At 39.6% G+C, this 21,096-nt stretch overlaps 2 protein-coding genes across 2 annotated transcripts in view; one reads left to right on the forward strand and one right to left on the reverse strand.

Annotated features, from left to right (window-relative positions):
• The window catches only part of EZR (ezrin), a 61,723-nt gene extending 56,954 nt beyond the window's left edge, over nucleotides 1-4,769 (forward strand). The window contains exons 13-14 of the mRNA XM_075267879.1: nucleotides 2,838-3,086; nucleotides 3,949-4,769. Of these exons, the coding sequence (XP_075123980.1) occupies nucleotides 2,838-3,086; nucleotides 3,949-4,113 (414 nt within the window). The 3' untranslated portion in view covers nucleotides 4,114-4,769. The remainder of the gene's footprint in view (nucleotides 1-2,837; nucleotides 3,087-3,948) is intronic.
• A 9,266-nt stretch (nucleotides 4,770-14,035) lies between these two features.
• The window catches only part of SYTL3 (synaptotagmin like 3), a 50,752-nt gene continuing 43,691 nt past the window's right edge, over nucleotides 14,036-21,096 (reverse strand). The window contains exons 12-16 of the mRNA XM_075267878.1: nucleotides 19,891-20,061; nucleotides 17,653-17,764; nucleotides 17,463-17,568; nucleotides 17,180-17,376; nucleotides 14,036-14,218 (exon numbers count right to left, since the gene is read on the reverse strand). Of these exons, the coding sequence (XP_075123979.1) occupies nucleotides 14,088-14,218; nucleotides 17,180-17,376; nucleotides 17,463-17,568; nucleotides 17,653-17,764; nucleotides 19,891-20,061 (717 nt within the window). The 3' untranslated portion in view covers nucleotides 14,036-14,087. The remainder of the gene's footprint in view (nucleotides 14,219-17,179; nucleotides 17,377-17,462; nucleotides 17,569-17,652; nucleotides 17,765-19,890; nucleotides 20,062-21,096) is intronic.

The following is a 21,096-nucleotide window of genomic DNA, read 5'->3' on the forward strand; positions in this document are numbered from 1 at the left end:
CAGCAAGGTGCACACTGAAAAAGCCCACAATGCGCCCATCTATGACGACGGGAAATGTCCTCTTTAATTACATTTTTTTGCCAAGATTTGAGCCTTGTATAAGGGTCCATTCACACGGAGGAAAACAGAGAGGAATTTGGTGTGGAATTTCAGTGCTGAAAAAAAAGCCTCCCATTGACTTCAATGGGTTCCTTTTTCTGGCAGAAAGCAGAATTCCCTGCTACACAACTGTTCCTGCAGCATTGATATCCTCACTAACTGCAGAAGACCTACCTGCCTTATTTATTTATTTTGCTTACTTATATAGCGCCATCATATTCTTCAGTGTTGTACAATCACTGTCCCATATGGAGCTCAAAATCTACATTCCTTATGTCATCAGAGTGTAGGGAGAACATATGTTGTCCTTGGCTGGAATCAAACCTAGGTCTCCAGCACTGCAAGGCTGCGTTGCTAACCACTGATCCACTGTGCTGCCACTATAAGTCATTGGCTGCAGCAGTCACAAGCAGGTAGTCAGAATGTTATCATTGCAGGACATCTACAGAGAATGGCATAGGAGGCAGCTTTTTAGTATTTCCCCACCATTGACTTTAATGGTATGAAGAAAGATTTCAGTTTGCATCCTTTTGCATCAGTCAAAAAACAGATCAGATAAAAACAATCAAAATTGTAGCTTCATAGAAGTGTAAACAGAGCCTAAAACAAGTGACAGTCGTATCCTGCTATTCACTGCGTTTAAGTATAAAACACTACTAAAGGCTACTGCATCTGGCAAACTTGGTGGTAGAAGGTTCTGGTAGTATCTGCCAAAAAACAGACAATTGATTATTCATTTGTCAGCTGCTTGAAATTTTTTCGGTCATGTTAGGCTGCATGCACACGGAGTTATGAGCGCTCCCATTGAAGTGAATGGGAAGTGTTCGGGAGCCGTCCGCAGCGCTCGCGTGTACGGCTGTGAATGAGTATTTTTACAAGCCCGGCGTAACTCCGTGTGCGTGCAGCCTTAGGCTGTTAAACTCCCCATTGTGGGAACCCAGATGTTCACCATCCTATACCACCATGGGTATCCCCTCCAATCCATATACACAGACTGTTAACACCTTCCCACTGAAGGCATTTTTCAGTTTTAATTTTTGACTGCCCATCTTTCAAACCCCATAACTTTATTTTTCTGTTCACAGAGTCATATGAGGGAGGGACTTAATGTTTGTGGGACAAATTATGCTGTGTAATGGTACCATTCAATATTCCTTACAATGTACTGGGAAGCTGGAAAAAAATCAGAATGGGGTGGAATTAAAAAAAAAAAACAAAACAAAAAAAACATCCAAAACTTTGCAATAAGAAAAACCGGAAAACAAAAAATTCTTGGAGTCGTCATAATTTTTTTTTTTTTACAAAGCCAGATTTACGTTATAGTTATATTATTTTGGAAAATGTCTGATATTTTAAAGGGAAGTGAAATGGTGAAAAAACTGGGGGTTTTTTGTACTGGTTGAACACAGGGATATATAATTTGTTTGTATGTTTTTGTTTATTTTTATCGGAAAACTAGAGAAAGGGAGGTGATTTAAATTTTTTAAAATATTTTTAAAAACATTTTTGTATTTTTAATAAAATTGTTTTGCAGTCTATGGGAGATTCACTACATAACTATTCATAGACCAGCCTCAATAGTTATAATACAATGACAAGCCTGGGAGCTTTCAGAAGGCTCCCAGCTGTCAAGGAAACAGGATGGTTAGCATAATCTTGCCATGCAGGAGCCGTCAAAGGTAAAATTCTGTCTCTGGTGGACGGGTGTCCTGATTAGGAATGCCCGCGACCACAGTGAACTCTGATCACAGGTATTGGCTCCGGTAGCTGCCATCTTTAAAGACCATACATCTGCTTGAATAGTACAGTGGATGTCGGGAAAGGGTTAAAGTGTAGTTCCCTTTTTTTTTTTTTTTTTTGCTATTATGTTAGGGGTGTGTTGTGGTAAACATCAAACTTCCTTTTAATAGAAAACAGGCAGTGAAGTTCCCATTAGGAATACTGTAACTAAGTACACCATTATGGATTTTCCTGATTATCTAATTCTAGGTGTGGGGCTGTGGAGTCCTTAGGCCAAACCCCCAACTCTGATTTTACCACACTCTGGCTCCTTTATAAATGACTGTCTTGGTCAGTGAAAAGCAATAAAATTCATTTAAAAAGCCAGTGATTAAATTCCTATGGAGTAAATATGCAGCACACCTTTCAATATTAAAAATTTATAATATAATTAAAAATATTTATTTTATTTTGTAGAAAAGTTACAAACTCTATCTCACCCAAAATTGGCCTCAAATGCAATGTATTAATATATCATGGTTAACTTCTTTTCTTCACCTCCCACTTTCCTTACTTAAAACGGATAGATGCCCTGGTTTAGGCCAGAAACGCGTTTGTATAAAACTTTCATCAAAGTTGTAAGTTCACTTGGTGGTCAGTTCCGGAGAAGGCGGCTATTCTACTTTATCTACAACCATAGCAAAAGGGACTGGTGGTCTACTAGGATGTTGCAGCTTGACACAAGAAGTGTTAATGGAGTAACTTGCAGCAAATGAAAGTCGTCCGCAGGTGCAAATTGAGGAAAATTGCAATCTCCATGTGTTCCCCTTGAGTGGACCCACAGTGATTTGACACTCTGCCACCAATGATACGTTTAAAGTATTTTAGCTTTAGCCTTGTTTTTCGCCTAGACATTTATCATTGTTCATATGTTCTTGCTAATATAATGCTTTTCACTAAAATGAAACCCAATATAAATGTTATATTAATATCACTGTTTCTTCTTACATGGTTAACAGGCAAGAGAAGCACAAAATGATCTTGTAAGGACAAAGGAGGAGCTGCATATGGTCATGAGTACTCCCCCACTTCCACCTCCACCGGTATATGAACCAGTCAGTGAATACGTCGTCCATGAGCACTTGGCAGATGATGGAGTAGATCAGTACAGTGCAGAATTCACCAATGACGATTTCCATGATAGCCGCATAGAGGAAAAGCGTACTACAGAGGTAGAGAAGAATGAGCGTGTACAGATGCAGCTAATGGTAAGTGCAGATACATTGGGTCTTTATAGATAATAAATGACCATACTGAATGAATAGTTGTTTTCTTATTAGAACTATTGTTGGTCATTACGTTCCTTTCTTGACTTTTTTTTTACCTTAAAGGGAACCTGTCACATTGAAAACATAGTACAAGCTGCAGGTATCATATTATACTGGAGGAGGAACTGAAAAGATTGATAAACTTATTGCTGTGAAAAGCTTTAGTATATAACATATCAATTTAAAAGCTCTATTTTGAGCTTAGGAGTCTTGTGGGCTATTCTACCGTGTACGTGTATAGATAGCTGCCAGTTGCTGAGTAGCACCGTGCACTAGTCTCCTAATTCCAGAATAAGTATGTATATATATATATATATATATATATATATATATATATATATTAAAGGGGTTTTCCAGTTTCAGCAAGTAAATGTTATTGTTTGCATAATGGATAGCTATCAAATTTTTCTGTATAATTTCTGTATCAATTCCTCACGTTTTCTGGGTTTCAGACATCTGCCTGATTAGGAGCCATGCATCTGTGTGTCTATCACATGATCATGGACAAAGAAGCAAGCGGAGATCTAGAAATCCGTAAAAAATGGATACGAAAAATATATTGGAAAATTTGCTGAAACTGAACAACTCTCTTTAATTTACACTGAATCTTTCCCACCAAACTAATACCAGATACTTATGATAGGACTTATAGTTCATTGCCAGTCCTTTTTACACCGTATTGGGACAACTGCATAGAATGAAAACACCCAATTAATTCCAGGAACTTCTATTACTGCAATGAAGGAATTTAGGTCCTAAAAATTAAATGGTGACATTAAATATTTCTACATTTCTTTACTAGGCTTTGACAAATGAGCTTTCTCAAGCCCGGGATGAAAGCAAGAAGACACACAACGATATGTTACATACACAAAATGTTCGAGAGGGCCGTGACAAATACAGGACCCTGAGACAAATCCGGCAGGGCAACACCAAACAGAGAATCGATGAATTTGAAGCAATGTAATGGACTTTGTCACCAGACACAGTCATATCTCCATTGAGGATGTACTGAAGAGTCCATGCGTGATATCATTATATAGTTGACAATAATAGCTGCAAAAAACTATTTTTTTTCTTTTAATGTCCTATTTTTAGACAGCCAACAGGTCTCCATAGATACCTGGGGCCAAAATGCATTCCGGCTGCCATATGCAACCGCATCTCATTTTTGCACCAGTTATTTAAGATTAATAGTTTATTAGAAATTATGTTTATCAAGCTACAATTAAATAATGTTATGGTGCCAAAAGGCTTGTTGTCCTTGTGGAGAAATGAAAAAAAAAAACTATTTTTTGTAAAGCTTGATTACAATGTGATCTGGTTAGCAGTATGGCACCTGATTGATACACTGATGCCAATGGGTCATTTGTTTTTATTATATTTTTTCACTGTAAATTGCATTGGTGTATGCCTGTAATTAAAGATTTCTGGGTGAACATTGTGCCATACATTTGATCTGTATTTACTCCTGGTTGGGTAACATTTAACTGAGATCAAAGTTTTAAGTGTTAACAGCTTAAAATAAAGTAAAACTATGTCAAAGATTGTAATATCAGGACCTTGAGTCTCACTGTTATATTCAACAATTAGTATAATAAACATTCTTAATAAACACTTCAATTATTCAGAATTTCAATCCCACCATGCCTCAGGAATGAACACAAATTTCATATTACTTATACCTTGTGAAGCAGTAGATGGGAACATTGAGTACTAAAAAACTATGTGAAGAATATGCAAATCTGTCTTCCATGATGTAATTAGGAAGTCAGCTGCTGCTGCCTCAGTGTTGCAAACCAATAGAGGGCACTAACTGGAATGTGCAAGCCTGTCTTCCCTGATGTAGATAGGAAGACAGAATTCCAGTGAAATAACCCAATAAAGGCTGCTCCCTTTAGTATCATGCTCGACCTTCCAAGAGGCCTTTGTTTTGCTTCGATGCTGGGATTATTGCCAGGTATAGTCTCTCAATCGAGGACGGCCGTTTCGATGTACTTGCATCTCATCAGCTCGATGTAGAGAGGACTATATGGTGGTCTCTCCCTAAGGAGTGACAATATCTACTAAAAAACTGTTACACTTCTTATGACAACCATGAGGAGTGGGAAAGAAATGTAACAACTGTGCTGAGCATATATGTGACTGATTTTTAAGATTTATTGTTGTTGGTACCAATTTGCTAAAATTAATCTGTCACAGGGCAGCATGGTGGCTTAGTGGTTAGCAGTGGAGTCCTGGGTTCAAATCCTGTCAAGGACAACATCTGCAAAGGAGTTTGTATGTGTTTTGGTGGGTTTCCTCCCACATTCTAAAGACATACTAATAGGAGAGAAAAACATCTGGCACATTGAACATCCCTCTACACTTTCTCTCCTGAGGTACAGATGCAGCAGTCACCAAATGAATGTCCAATTTGCAATTTCCATTCTATGTAATTTGCGTAGCATGGCCGCTTCCCATTCATAATGAATGGTGGCCGCGCTACACAGTTTTTGTAAGCGTGAAATTAACATGATACAAAATTTTTTTCACAGCTACTACATCTATCTATATGTCTATAGAGGATTGGAATAGAGCATTTCCCAAAGCCATATAGAACAATATTATGCCACGTAATTGTCGCCACCTCATCATTTAATCAGAACTGGGACTCAAGTATTGTTACTCCCTTAGATCCCTGGCAGACGACTGTGGTGTATGTCAGTGTGCTTTCTGAGTATGACCGTGTATTACACATGGCTAACAGTCCGGGCCACAAAACTCAAACAGGTCATATTCCTGTCCGCTTTTGCGGCCGTGCTTCCGCGGCTCCTATTCAAAGAGGCCACAGGAACACAGGCGGCACAAGGGACCTTAAAGATAAAATTCAAAAAATTATAACAATTCTAAACATAGATGTAGTCTGCAGTATTCCCTTCTGGGATAATTTTGACTTTGCTCCTTACTGAGACACCTCTAAACCATTAAAATACTTGTTATCTAGCTGGTAAGATAAGATAAGATATTCCTTTAATAGTCCCACAATGGGGAAATTTCAGTGATACAGTTTCATAGATGGTACAGTAGTATATAACAAGAGAGAAACACATACAAGCTCATGGCAGATAGAGAAATCCTATGAATCATAGCAACTAAAAAGAAAGAAACACAGACACTGCAGGATCATTTAGTTCTCTGTGTGGAGTGATGTTAATAATACAGCCGAATGTGGTTGGAGGACACGAGGAGGGGGGTCACAGCATGTAGATATAACAGGCAGAAAAACATTTTTGCAGAGGTGGGGGACATATGCGGCTATCATGATAACATGTGGTAGTTCCTTTGGTAGGTAGTGAGATCTCCTGCTCACAGCTGATAGTTCGGTATCTTGCATCCAATATAGTCTTCCTCTTTATACTTATGATTGTACCTTTGTACTCATGCTTATGTATGTTCATATCTGTGTGTTAATTTTGATAAAAACTGTCGACATGCTATATAAAACTATGAATGGATGAATGATTCATTTAACTAAAACTAACAACCCTATACCAATGTGCTGGTCTCCTCCTGTTCTCTGACATGCTATCGGGAGTGCCTCTAACACTAACAAGCCTCTAAATAGGTTTCATCAATTAGCAGCGATTATTATTATAAAACACAACTTTATGAAGAAGAGTTCTCAGAATTGGCTAAACATGTTTTGGAGATAGTTAAAGGGATATTTTAGTTTTAACAAATTTCATACATGAAAATGTGCACCATAGTAGAATTAAATGGTCACTAACTGTTAAACCATCTTTGCTGACATAAATAGTACAGGCAATTATAGGAAACTTGATAATATTTCTTATCAGAGCAAAATATCTTTCTGCTCTTATCAGGTTGTTTTTCTGCTGCGCCTTGCTCTGCTAAAATTATGTTTAGGCTGAAGCCCCACGTTGCAAAAGTTCTGCGTTTTACAATCCCATCCAGACATTGCAAAAAAGGAAAAGTTGCGTTTTCAAAAACGCCCAGCATATAAATAATGCCTGCAGAAACGCTAGCAGAAAGTCTGCAAGGGAAAACTCTGCGAAAACACAATGAAAAATGCTGCAGAATAAACTATGATGCGTTTGCCCTGCAGTTCTTTCAGCAGCATTTGTTTTGCTAAGTGGGGCTTTAACCTTACTCCGAAGATCTCTGCTATATCTGTATATAGACAGCAGGTCACATGATTAAAATGATACATGTCTGTAGAAGTCTATGGAGAGGAAGGAATGAGCAGGTCACTATGATGCTTAGAGCCTGGGTCCATGCTCATCTGGGAAATAAGGCTGACACCCAGTCTATATTTCATAGGCAAAATCTGCAACTTTAGTACTTTATTATATATATTCTGCATGGACCCAGGGCTGTCTCATAGAGCAGGACTTTGTTACAATTCTACCTATGGGGAAACCATCGGTGTTTCCTTAGGTGTAATTGACATGCTGTGATTTGCAAAAACGCGTCAGTTTTGGAAATCACGGTGTGTCCACACAGCAGTTTTTACTGCAAAGTGGGCATGGGATTTGCTAGAATCCCATCCACTTTGCCCTTACTGTAAAATGCCGCAATTCTCTCCACGGAATTTCCGCTGCAGGCAAATCGCAGTGTTTTTTCCTCCAAACAATACATTTACAGTCATGTCATAAATCTGTGGATTCTTTGCACAATTTCAGTAAGACACTACTTTACATACAGCTATGAGACTGTATAACCGTAGTCACTTGTAAGATCAGGGATGGCTAAAGTCACTACATAATAATGTCAAACATTGTGTTAATCCTAAAAGAGTGTCATTTATTGCAGTTTATTAGAACACCTTTTGTTTTTGATACTGGTTTAGTTACATAGTAAGAATTATATTTGGGTCACATTTAAAAGCTTTCTGCGACCTAGGTTGGATCCTGACATGATAATGTTAAGACTTTCCAAAAAGATATCCTTGTAATTCAGAATAAGCTTTAGGGTTTATGCATACAACCCTATTACAACTTTATAAGAGTTCTGGCAGTCCAGTATAATGTAATAGTAATACTGTCCTATCAAGTTTTGGATGGACAAATTTTGTTACTATTTGTATGTACTATGTTTGGAAAAAAAAAAATCACGCCCTGTTCCATAGTTTGCTAGATGGATATTCCTGTATAAGGATCTATACAAAACGTCCACATGAATATTTTGCAAGAACTGCTTTTCTTCCCTAAACTTTTCACAAAGATGACTGGTTTTAATAGAGGGAATATTTTGGGACATGCGGTACTTACGCAGGGCACTTTATAGAGCTTATACCTTAATTGAATATGTAAACACGTACAGGCCTTGCCAAGTGTAGTTTGCACATTTATAGTGCTTGGTTCTTTTTCATATACTTGTGCATATGAGACTGTTTTATGTTAAAAGTACTACACACCTTTGGCACAAGCACGCCTGCTTACAGGTACAAGCCTTTGGCAGAATCTATCACACTTGGTGTCAGTTTTTCTCTTTTCCAAAGACCGGCATCCGGTAAACTCATAACAGTGTTCGCTCATCTCTAATGACTACATTTGTACATTTGGCACTTGGGCTGCGTTGATACTTTTATTCAGGCTTCTGCTGGCAGTTCTATCACACTTTTTGGCAAGATTAGTGCAGCAAGCAGTGTTATTATGCTATCAAAACCCAAAGAATGTTGGCGGCCATTTGGATCTGTTGTGTGACAGTTGTGAGATCGCATAAGCTGACCATGTAAACAGAATCAAACAATTTACTTGTGATCATTTTGTAATATTGGAATATTCATCCCAGATGGACAATTGTATCTGTAGTTTAGGCCATGTTTATTGTGATTTCTATGCACAATCTGCATTGGTAGGCGGCTAAAAACCAATCAGATTTTATTTGTTAGTAAATGAGTTTCTATTCACAAGAGAAGTTTTTTGTGACCTTTTTTTAACTTTGATTTTGTATGCCTCAGAAGTTTAGGGGGTTGTTTCGTGAAAGTAACCCTGCCCTTGTGGCCTATTAGGTTATATGAACATCATAAAGGGTATTTTCCTGCTTGAGGCGAAGGTCCCACGCAGTGAATCGCTACAAAAAACACTACAGAAAAGGCAGCAGAAACAAATTGCGTTTTTTAAACAGCGTTTTTAATGGAAAGTCCACACAGTTTTCCTCTGTGGACTATATGCTTCTATTATAACTATACAGAAAACACCAGCGTTTCCATAGGTATAATCGACAAGCTTTTCAGTTGCAAATTTTTCTCTGCTATGTGTGGATAGGATTAGCCAGAATCTGACCCACTTTCTAGGTAATGCATCGCAACATGGGGCCCCAGCCTGAAAACCCCTTTTATGAGTCAGTTATGTGAAGCTGCTCCAGCAGATCTCATCCATCCATCCATTACCGGATGGCCAAGCTATTCATTTGGCTTTTTTTACCAAAAAGTTACATTCTTTTCAAAACAAAAAACAGGTCATTCAAAGATTGATCTGTGTTCATATGTCATTTTAATGAATATGAGATGAGGGTCTTATCTCTTGTGGCATGAATAGACTTTAGCCATTCAGACATTACAAGGTTAGCCATTCATTTATTCACTGCAGGCAAAATGCAAGGCTAGTGGCAAGTTCTCCGAATCATTCTTAGGATAGGTTACCAATCTGATCCATGGAGGGCCCAGCAGTTTGAAGAGTTGGGTGAGGTTACTGTGGTCTCTTCCCCGAATACATACCAATCACAGCGCTGTATATTATATTGTATTGCATTTACCATGTGACTGATGAATATAATGAAACATGATGGCATGGCCTCTTCAAACTGTTGTTGGAGGTCCCAGGTGTCAGATTCCTACAAGTAACATATTGATGACTTATAAGGAGATGGTTCCATTTTCAAAAATGAAATATAATATTTCTGCTTCGAGTTGATGTCGATCTACAACTTCTTCTGTTGTGACTTATGATGGTGTATAGCTGCTCTACACAGTAGTTCTAAGCTCATGGCACATTTGTAGATTCTCATTCATATACCAGGTACTTTGTGATATTCATTACGTAAGAAGGAAATGACTTGTGGTAGTATTTTATACGATATAAAGTGTTTCATCTACTAGCTAAAAGGGAAATAGGTTTTCATCGTATATTGCAAAAATAAATTGTTTATGTGAAATATGCTAACTTTCTTATACATAGATACTGATGGGAAATAGGTTTCTCTTTCTCTTACAATAATGGAAATATAAGAATTGAAATGTTCTCCAGTCTGTCATATAAAATTTTAATGCTGTTTCTATTTCAACAATGGACTTTTTTTTATACTTATAACATTATCAATCGCTACGAACATTACTAAAATTTCAGAGCACAGCATATTATATGAAACAGTATGCGAATAATAATGTTTTTGCTGCTATGATACAAAATAAAGCTTTTCAGCACATTCTTTCTAGTAACTATTTACGTGATTGTATTTTGTGTACAGAATTATCTAGTGCTCCACAAACTATAGTGACAATACCGCTATAACCAAACATATTCTCTGATTTTTGAGAGATTATTAAAAAAGCAAAACATATAAAAGATGTAAAATTACAGCCCTCAGGTGCATGCGCCTCCCAGTGAGCAGTTCTCCTAAAACTCCCTTCTTTTTGGCTGGAATGGACTAAAGATGGCCATACACATTGAATCTGAGTTGGAAGATTTTGGACTGACTGCAGACTGATCATAAATAATCCAAACATCAAGTAAAGTTGGTCAGAAGCAAAATCTGTTGTGTTGGCTTTTTTCTGCCATCTGTCTGCCATGATCTGTTGTGTATGGACTAGACTGACAGACCTATGGGCGATTTTTGTATTGTGGCCATATGTTGTGCACTGCTAGGACACCCACAAAGTGTCCATCGTTTCCTGGTTTTGGTACTTCATTAGCATGGGTCCATGTGCCATTTGTTTTTAACGGACCCATAGACAATCAAATTATAGAAAATGAAAATAATAAAAACTGATCTGCTTATTACAGACATGAAATGTGGATCAACCATGGACAGCACACCATTAACCCATGAGCAGACTGTGGATGTGGACATGTGAACAAGGCCTAACCCCTATGTGTCCAAAACATTTCAACCCAACCTGAAGCTCTGTTTTTAACCAGTTGTGGCTTTCATTTATACTGTACCAAAAGCCACAGTGTTGGTCTATATATGTGTCACATAATGTTCTTATGGAGCCCATCTAGCTCAGTCGAAGTGCCTGCCTTCCAGACTGGAAAATAGTGGTGCAAAGCTTACAACAGCAGTAGATTTCTTCTAGCAGAAAAAGGAACCCATTGAAGTCAATGGGATGCTTTTTTTCAGTGCTGATCTGACACGGATTCCATACCAAATTCAGCACCATTTTCCTCCATGTGAATGCACCCTTAAGGGTCCATTCACACGGAGTTTTTTGGCAAGGAAAAAATCCGCTTCAGGAATTAGGAAATGGTTTTTTTCTCCAGCACAGTGTATGGACCTTGAAAAAAAAAAAAACGCTAGCGGTTTTTTCATGTGGTTTTTCCAACTCCATGTGGATTTTCCACCTTCCATTGACTGCATTGGTTTTTGCAGGTGGAATCCGCCTGAAGGAAGCTTTTCTTCCGCTAGTGGAAAAAAAGCTAGTGGAACCCATAGAACTCTGTGGGAAGGCTTTTTTTTCCCACGTGGATTCTGACACGGATTCAGCGCCAAAATCCTCACCAAAAAACTTAAAGGGAACATGCCACATGGAAAATACAGTCCAGTCTGCATTTTAAAGGGATTCTACCACTAAAACACTTTTTTTTCTAGTTACCACGTCGGAATAGCCTTTAAAAAGGCTATTCGTCTCTTACCTGTGGAAGTGCTCTCCGCTGCGCCGTTCGTTCAAAATACCGGTTTGTACCGGTATGCTAATGAGTTCTCTCGCAGCGATGGGGGCGTCCCCATCGCAGGAGCAGCGATGGGGGCGTCCCCATTGCAGCTCGAAAACTCACCGCAGTGCTGCCTCTCCGGTCTTCGGTGTCCTCCCCTTGCCTCTTCAGCGTCTGTCGGACGCCTGCGCAGTATGCTCTCTGTTCGGCGAAGATTGCCGAACGTACTGCGCATGCGCGAAAGTGCGGTGCCCGCACTATGGCTGGGACCGCTATTTCGCGCATGCGCAGTACGTTCGGCAATCTTCATCGAACAGAGTGTACTGCACAGGCGTCCGACAGTACGTTGAAGAAGCAAGGGGAGGACACCGAAGACCGGAGAGGCGGCGCTGCGGTGAGTTTTCGAGCTGCAATGGGGACGCCCCCATCGCTGCTCCTGCGATGGGGACGCCCCCATCGCTGCGAGAGAACTCATTAGCATACCGGTACAAACCGGTATTTTGAACGAATGGCGCGGCGGAGAGCACTTCCACAGGTAAGAGACGAATAGCCTTTTTAAAGGCTATTCCGACGTGGTAACTAGAAAAAAAAGTGTTTTAGTGGTAGAATCCCTTTAAGCAAGAATGTTAGAGAGCAGAGTGAGCTGAACAGATTGATATATGGTTTTCTAGGAAAACATTCAGCATAACCTTTATATATTGCTTTATGCATTGAAATCTTTGATTTTCCTATGTTGAGAAGTCAAGGGGGCGTTTCCATCAGTGACTGAAAGCTATGTTTGATGAGAAGTCATAGAGGCGGCCCTATCAGTGATTAAAAGCCTCTGCTTTACGCTTACATAGACAGCGCTTAAACATAAATAGATAAATGACAGGTTTTATTGAATTTTTTCCAGCAAACCCATCAATCTGCTCTAGTCTATAACATGTTGTCTACATATTGGACTGCATTTTTCATGCCACAGGTTCCCTTTAAGTCATTAACTTCTTTAACTAGCTTTCCTTATCTTGCTGCTCCCTGTGTACCGGCTGCTGGAGTATGGAGGTGACTTTTATTAAGGGACGTGATGAGTGCAGGAAAGAGGGGGGGGGGGGAGGAATTACAGGACAAAGAAGCATTTTTCCATGGTAAAATATTTTACAAAGCTGATACTTAATACCTTTACTATAGATTTATAAAAATATCTATACATTTTAACTCTTCACCTTCCAAAACTCATAACATTCTTAAAGTCGCCATATTCTGACATCCATAACTTTGTTCTATTTCTGTGTACAAGGATGCAGAGAGAAGCCATTTTTAATGGTACAGGTGTGCTTAGTTATACCATTTTGGGGAATGTCTATATATCAGAGGCAAAACTGTCACAGTCAGCACTTTTAATTTTTTTTCCTACTATACAGTTGGCTGTACGGGTAAAATATTTTGATAGGTATGCAGACGTGGCATTTTTGGACATAGGGATACCTGATGAGTATGTGTTTCACTGCAATTTTTTGTTTTATATGTAATGTAAGTTTGTTTACTGTTTGGTTTTTTTTACATATTTTTTAAAACTTATTTTTTTTACTATTTTATTAGCCCACTGGGGGCGCTTGTACCTGCAATCATTTAATTGTAAGTCCCATAGACTGCAATAAAACTGTATTGAAGTCTGTGATAGATTCACTCCATTACTATGGAGACTTTTCATAGACCAGCCTCAATAGTAATATACATATGACAGGTCTGAAAGCCTTCATGAGGCTCCAGGCTGCCATGAGAACAGGTTGACTATCGAAACCTTGTCACAGGGGAGCCGGTCTGCAACAGGAAAGGTATGAGGCCATTGGGACTTGCCCCAGGGGCAATTTTTTTTTACTTGGAGGGGTTTTGGTTTTCAATACCCCTCGATCGCATTTATCTCCAGGTCTCCACTGTACATTACAGCAGAGACCCAGTAGCTATAGTGATCGCTCTGCTGCAGAGCAGCCGCCATAATAGTACAGGAAGGAGTAAACCCATAATAGAAACTATAAGGATAAAATATAAAATTATAAAGTACAAATATGGCAAATCAGGAAGGTCAAAAATGAAAAACTTCCTTGTTGGCTTGTAAGGCAAGAGTCTCTTCCATCCATTCATTTGGTATACTGAGAAGTTGCTCCCATAAAAGATGTGATGGTTGGTGATAGTCACTGGCACTGTCTTCTTCACCTGAAAGAGAACTTGATATATTCACAAATATATATGCCTTTTATTAATATTTACTTATGGATGGATCACTAGTTATCTATTCTATGTATTTAGTATAACCCATTCTCTTCATTTATCCCTGCAGCTAACATTAGCAAGGAAAAAAAAAAATAATAATTTATGTATGAAGTTTGCAGTCTGAAATACACATGTAGAAGGATTTACATTAACCCTCAATGCGTAGAATACATTTGTGGTAACGAACTATTAAAGGGAGTGTTCCACCACCAAAATCTCTTCTAAGCCACTTATACACTGCTGTAGGGTAGTTGGCATAGCTAACATAGCTTCAATATAGATTAGAAATTGAATTTCTCAGCAGCAAAATAGCATTTTGATACAAAAATAGACAGTTCAATAGCCACTGACTGCCCCTACAACAGCATATACGTGGTTTAGAAAATGGCTTCTATTTTCAGAGTCATGTCAAGGCATTGGGTGAGATTATTATAGTTATTAGCCCGGAGTGAATTTAGCAGAGGGAGAAGTATAAATGCTATACCGTAGCAAAATCGGTATTAAAAAAACCCCAAAACAACCAAAAAAAACCCCAGCTTTTCCACAACGTGGGGCCACAGCCTAAGGATGTTAATACACATCTTTGTTCTTACCTGAATTAACACATGCATTTGATTTTTAAGCCACGTATTCAGCATTTTAGATTAGTCTTAGTTTTCCATTATAGCACATGTTACTGCTAGTAAAAAGCATCTGTGTACTCACAACACAATTAAAGAGGACCTTTCACCACTTTTGGGCACATGCAGTGTTATATACTGCTGGAAAGCTGACAGTGCGCTGAATTCAGCGCACTGTCGGCTTTCCCGATCTGTGCCCGGTGTAAAGAGCTTACGGTGCCGGTACCGTAGTGCTCTATGGTCAGAAGGGCGTTTCTGACCATTAGCTAGGAACGTCCTTCTGCCTCGCGGCGCCAATCGCGCTGTGCTGTGGAGCGGGGAGGAACTTTCCCCTCCCTCTGCTCACACAGCTCGTCCATAGACGAGCATTATCAGGAGCGGGAGGGGGGAGTTCCTCCCCGCTCCACAGCACAGCGTGATTGGCGCCGCGAGGCAGAAGGACGTCTCTGGCTAATGGTCAGAAACGCCCTTCTGACCATAGAGCACTACAGTACCGGCACCGTAAGCTCTTTACACCGGGCACTGTCAGCTTTCCAGCAGTATATAACACTGCATGTGCCCAAAAGTGGTGAAAGGTCCTCTTTAAGAAACACAGTTTTGTTGGCTGGTCTGGGTGTAAACAGAAATGTGCTAACAAACCCCTACGCAACCAGCACATACATGTATGTCCTGGTGCTGGGACTAACTATGACGGCAACACTTGCAGGCGGGTCTGAGTTGTTTCACTGTTACTCTGAACACAGGCTTTTAAGCACTTTAAGCACTCAAATGTATCCTTACGGGATACAGACATTTAACATTTTCGTTTTATACGCCCTGCATTCCAAAAGCCATAAGTTTTAGGAGCAACACGGTGGCTCAGTGGTTAGCACTGCACCCTTGCAGCGCTGGAGTCTTGGGTTCGAATCCTGCCAGGAACAACATCTGCAAAGAGTTTGTATGTTCTCCCCGTCCCATTCTACAAAAAGACACACTGATAGGGCAGAAAAAAAAATGCACATTGTGATCTATTCACGATTTTTTCGTGTTCATAGTCCTGGAGCTGGCGGAGGATGTGTGTCATATATGACGAAGTGAGGTATACCGTCCACCAGGCAGTGTGTCTGGGAGAAATGTATAGTAGCTCATATCTGGCATAAAGGCCTAGATTTCCGATGTAAATACATTTAACAAGGCTGACCCGCCCCATGTATACCTTCACCAACCCCTTTTACAAAAAAGTGACAAAGATGGCGCAAATTTCAATAAGTCACATAAGGTGCAACAACAACAACAAAAAATTGCTACTTTTCATACCTTGTACACCAGAAAATAGCATACAAGACCTTGTAAATCTGGAGCAATGTGTATAGTATGTACTATATACACTGCCTACAGCTAGTATTGGTTGCAGAAACAGACTCCTTAATCTACTTCTACAGTCCCTGTCTTCTGTATGTCACACTATAGTGAAAGACCTAATATAACTTATATTTCTCAAGTCATCCTCCGTGGAGGTTGATTCTGTGACCTAAAGCGTCAGAGAGGTTAAAAGCAGGACCTCTCCTCTATAGAAGCCAGTGTTTCTAGTCCCATTCTTCAGAGAACAAAGATCTGCAATGGCCTTTTTCAAAGGGTAAACCTTTGTACTTACCAGGTGAGTATCAATCATTACCGGTCTTGCTCTGTCATGGAGGATGACAGCACCCTACTAATAATTTTGAGGACTTCTTTTGTAATTTATAAACCCTAGGTTCCTTAGGGAAGGGATCCTGCTTTTATCCTCAGTTTCCTGTCTCTATAGGTCCTCTAGGTGGTGCCGTCATGGAGGATTCCAAGAATCCGTATTACCGGTAAGAACTAATTCAATTTTCTCAGCTCCTGTCTAAAACACTGCCAGTACTGAGTGATACAACCTTGTTCCTATGTTGTTTCACTGCACATGCCCATTGGCTTGTTAGTGAGAGGGACATGCTGTGAAAGGAGTGGTACAGGCGGTGTTAGGGAGGACAGTGAAATAAAAGTTAGATTTCGTCTTATTTTCACTATAGGATGGCATAACACACTGTTCTTACACCTCCCAACACAATAGCAAAAAAATTTAAAAAAATTGAGATGCTGCCTATGTTTTAAAAGTAAAGCGGTGGATCATCATTGGTCAAAGTTGGTCAATCTTCTGCTGCTGGTCATGTGAAATTACAGATTACCTTGCATTTTTGTGGTGGAATATAGTCTGGACAGCGTTCAGCCCTTGTATCTCACTACCTTTGAGGGCATACATCTGGAAGGAATGATTATACTCTACCTATGCTCAAACTGGTTCCACCAAGAAATCGCTCATTCAAGCCTTGATCCCATGCAGTTAGATCCAGTCTAGACATCTTGAGATCACTTTGCTTAGTTATATCATAGATGATTGTGTGATTCCATTCTGGACAGAGTTGTCTTCTCAACACTGGAGTCCTTTGCTTCACTTCTTGCTTGTTTGGCAGAACCAGGCAACTAAAGAATTCAATAAACAGACAAAAGAAACCTTTAAGCTCAGCGTGACTTGTACCAAAACTGGAAATTCAGATCTCTCAATTTACCTCTTCACAAAAGGGCTTACAAAACCATCAGGTCTCAGCGACAAATTTCTGGCACTTTTTATTACAACATGGAGCTGGACCGCTTCAAAATGCCTTTCAGCTTTTTCTGTATCAAGAACAGAAGTTAAGCAAAGAAATACATTATACTATGAAAGGTGATTCTTATTCTGGACTGTCTGAGACTTCTTACCATCTGACATATGCTCATACAGGAACGCTCTAGAAACTGGAGGTACCTCAAGTCTGAGTCTCACACACAGTTCTCCATGATATTGCAATGTCAGCTCTTCAGTCTTTTTTGGCTATAGTATAAAACATAGAGACAACAAAGAAGAGTTATCGAAACTAGTGTAGATCACAGTGTAGGATTATGAAAAAAAGAATGAGAGCGCTCATAGGGTGAAATGTTTGTAGAAGTAGTAGGCCACTTTTGAGTCTTTTAGATGGGTACTCACCTATTCTTAAAGGGGCTCTATCAGCAAAATCATGCTAATAGAGCCCCACATATGCATGAATAGCCTTTAAAAAGGCTATTCAGGCACCGTAAATGCTATATTAAACCCCGGTCCCATTTTTAAATAAAAGCATTAAAACATATATGCTAATCGTACCTGAACGTGCACCATGGGCGGGGATGCACGGTGCGACGTCAGCTTCGGGCCCGCCTGCCTTTTCTGTCTTCTTGTAGTGACGACCTCTGGTTCCGTGTCTTCTTCCGTCTTCTTGTCTTCAAATCCCACGCCTGCGTAGTAGCGCTTCCCTCCGGAGTGCTACTGAGCAGTACACTCACGAACTGCCATTAAATAATATGGCGAGTGAGTCTGCGCAGTAGCGCTCCGGAGGGAAGTGCTACTACACAGGCACGGGCTTTGAAGACAAGAAGACGGAAGAAGACACGGAACCAGAGGATGTTACTACAAGAAGACAGAAGAGGTAGTCGTGCCCGAAGCTGACGTTGCACCGTGCATCCCCACCCATGGTGCATGTTCAGGTACGATTAGCATATATGTTTTAATGCTTTTATTTAAAAACGTGACCAGGGTTTAATATAGCATTTACGGTGCCTGAATAGCCTTTTTAAAGGCTATTTACGCATGTGTGGGGCTCTATTAGCATAATTTTGCTGATAGAGCCCCTTTAAAGAGGACCTTTCATGACCTCATGAAAGTGCGGTTTATATACCGCTAGAAAGACAGCTTTCCAGACAAAACTAGTGTAGAAAACAGTTGCGATTTGTCTATAACAACCTATAAGTTATCTTTTACAACAAGTGCAGGTTTAATATAGTATATGCATATACTGTATAACATATGGACAAGTATTGTGACAGCTACACATTACACCTACAGAAGAATCTCACTGAATTTGATGTCTGTGGGAATTTTTGCCTTTTAAGAAAAATAGTGTTGCACAATAATTGTTCCTGGGCAGTGCAACTATGTCCACTAGGACTCTCTCCATGCTCTCCATGCTCATTTAGGCTAGTGCTTTGGTTTGCACGGCCAAAGATTGTTAACTCCTTTTGCAACTTCTCTACCAATGTGGGTGAATGGAATCTTATTGCAACCAACATTTCTAGTTGCAAAAGTGTAAAACAGTATTTTATTGGAATCTGCAGCTGTTTCATAGCTTATTGTGTAAACTTTGAAGTTAATAAAGTGTATAGTTCTATAGTTTGCTTCAGGCAGCAGAGAGGCTAGGTTCACCCCTGTTGAAAGCTATACTCTGTTTTCACGGCATATTTGGGCAGTCTTTTTTGTAATGTAGGAAAGCCAAGGCTTGGGAGAGGGCAATTCAAACAGTTATATCCAGGGTTTTATTTCATGTAACATCAAGATCACAGTTATAATTCAAAGATTTCCAAAAATATCACATATTGAAACAGTTGGGATTGGAAGTAACTGAAGCTGGAAATTTTACAGCTAGAACTGTGATATTGGTATGTAAGCAAAGTAGCAAAGTAGATTGTCCCTTCCTGAGCACCGTTCCAAATAGGAGTACCATATTATCTTGATATATAACAACTATTTAGAGACCTGATTAAACAATACATTTTAGACTTGCTCATTTGTCAGCTGAGTCCTGCCCTGTTTACCTGGGACAATGTCAAGGAACTGGCATTCTTATAAACATTTGTGTGATCAAATGTGATAAGTTCGGCTTCCTTTACTTCTATCTTTTCACCATGCAAAGGAAGACAGCCATGAGCAGCTGCTTGGCACTGAAGTGTATATTATAAGATGAGTATTTCTTCTTTTTTTATGTTTGTTTTGCTAAAAGAGTGGACTAGAAGGACATTGGCCCACTGGAACCTTTTTTTTTTGGGGGTGCTAAACCTAAAGCTTTCTAACTTTATCAATGCTGTTACAGTCTACTGCAGAGAATACATCATTTTTTCTATGTAGGTAATTCATTTACTATACCATACCTTTGCTTTCAGCTGGTACCAAGTAAATGATTTAGTTGTGTTGTCTTCAAAGTCCCAGAATTCCAGTGGAATCAGCACTTCCCCTAGGAAGACCTTTCTTTTCAGTCTCCCAGCATGCCACACTGATACCTGAAGAGTTCGTGTCTCCAACTGGGATCGTTCAATAGTGTACTGCAGGGAGGAATATTTAGAGGTATGTAATATAATGTATTAGAATGATATTGAGTATTGCATGTGCTTCAAAATATTTCACGAAAGACGTTAACCCACAATTATATGATATAGTTCTCAGTTATATCAGATAAAATATTATATTTTTTTAAAATTAAAATCAGTTTAAAAAAATTCTAAATATCTAGACTAACCCTGGTCTTCTATTAATTCCACCTCAAAACGTTTGTTGAATGTGGCCAATACTAGTGGTCAGGGGCGTATCTGTCATGAGGTGACCTGAGGTGATGGCCTCAGGTGGTGCCTCATGGAGTAAACTGGGGGAGGTTTTTTTTTAAAAAAACAGCCACTACTTATTGTATTTTTGCAATAAGCAGCAGCTGATACTTTTTACTCACCTGCTCATGCTCCTGTCCTGGCTGCCCTCTGCTGCAGCCTTTAGGCAGATCCACAGTTATGTCACGAAGTGAAGAAAGTGGGGATGCTACGTATAGAGTCCCAGCTGGCTTTGTCTTCTTTTTAGCAAAGTCTAATCTGGCCTTTCTATTTTTGAGGCTGATTAATGGTTTGCTCCTTGGTGAAACCTCTGTATTACCTTTCATGAAGTCTTCACTATATGTTAGACTTGCATACTAATACACCCACTTCTTAGAGAGTGTTCTTCACTTGGCTAGATGTTGTGAAGGATTTTTTCACCATGGAAAGGGTTCTGCGATCATCCACCACTGTGGTGTTCTTTGGATGTCCAGGCCTTTTTGAGTTCCTGAGCTCACCAGTGCACCTTTTGTTTTTTTACCAGAATGCAGCAAATTGTGATTTGGCCACTCTTAACATTTCAACTATCTCTCTGATGTATTTCTTTGTTTTTTAGCGTAATGATGGTCTGTTTCACTTCCATCAAGAGCTCCTTTGACTGCATGTTGTGGGTTCACAGAAACAGCTTTCAAATGCAAATGCCACATCTGGAATCAACTCCAGACCTTTTGCCTGCTTAACTGATGAGGAATTAAGGGAATAGCCCATGCAACCCATCAA

The sequence above is a fragment of the Leptodactylus fuscus genome, chromosome 3, assembly GCF_031893055.1.
Source record: "Leptodactylus fuscus isolate aLepFus1 chromosome 3, aLepFus1.hap2, whole genome shotgun sequence".
NCBI lineage: Eukaryota > Metazoa > Chordata > Amphibia > Anura > Leptodactylidae > Leptodactylus > Leptodactylus fuscus.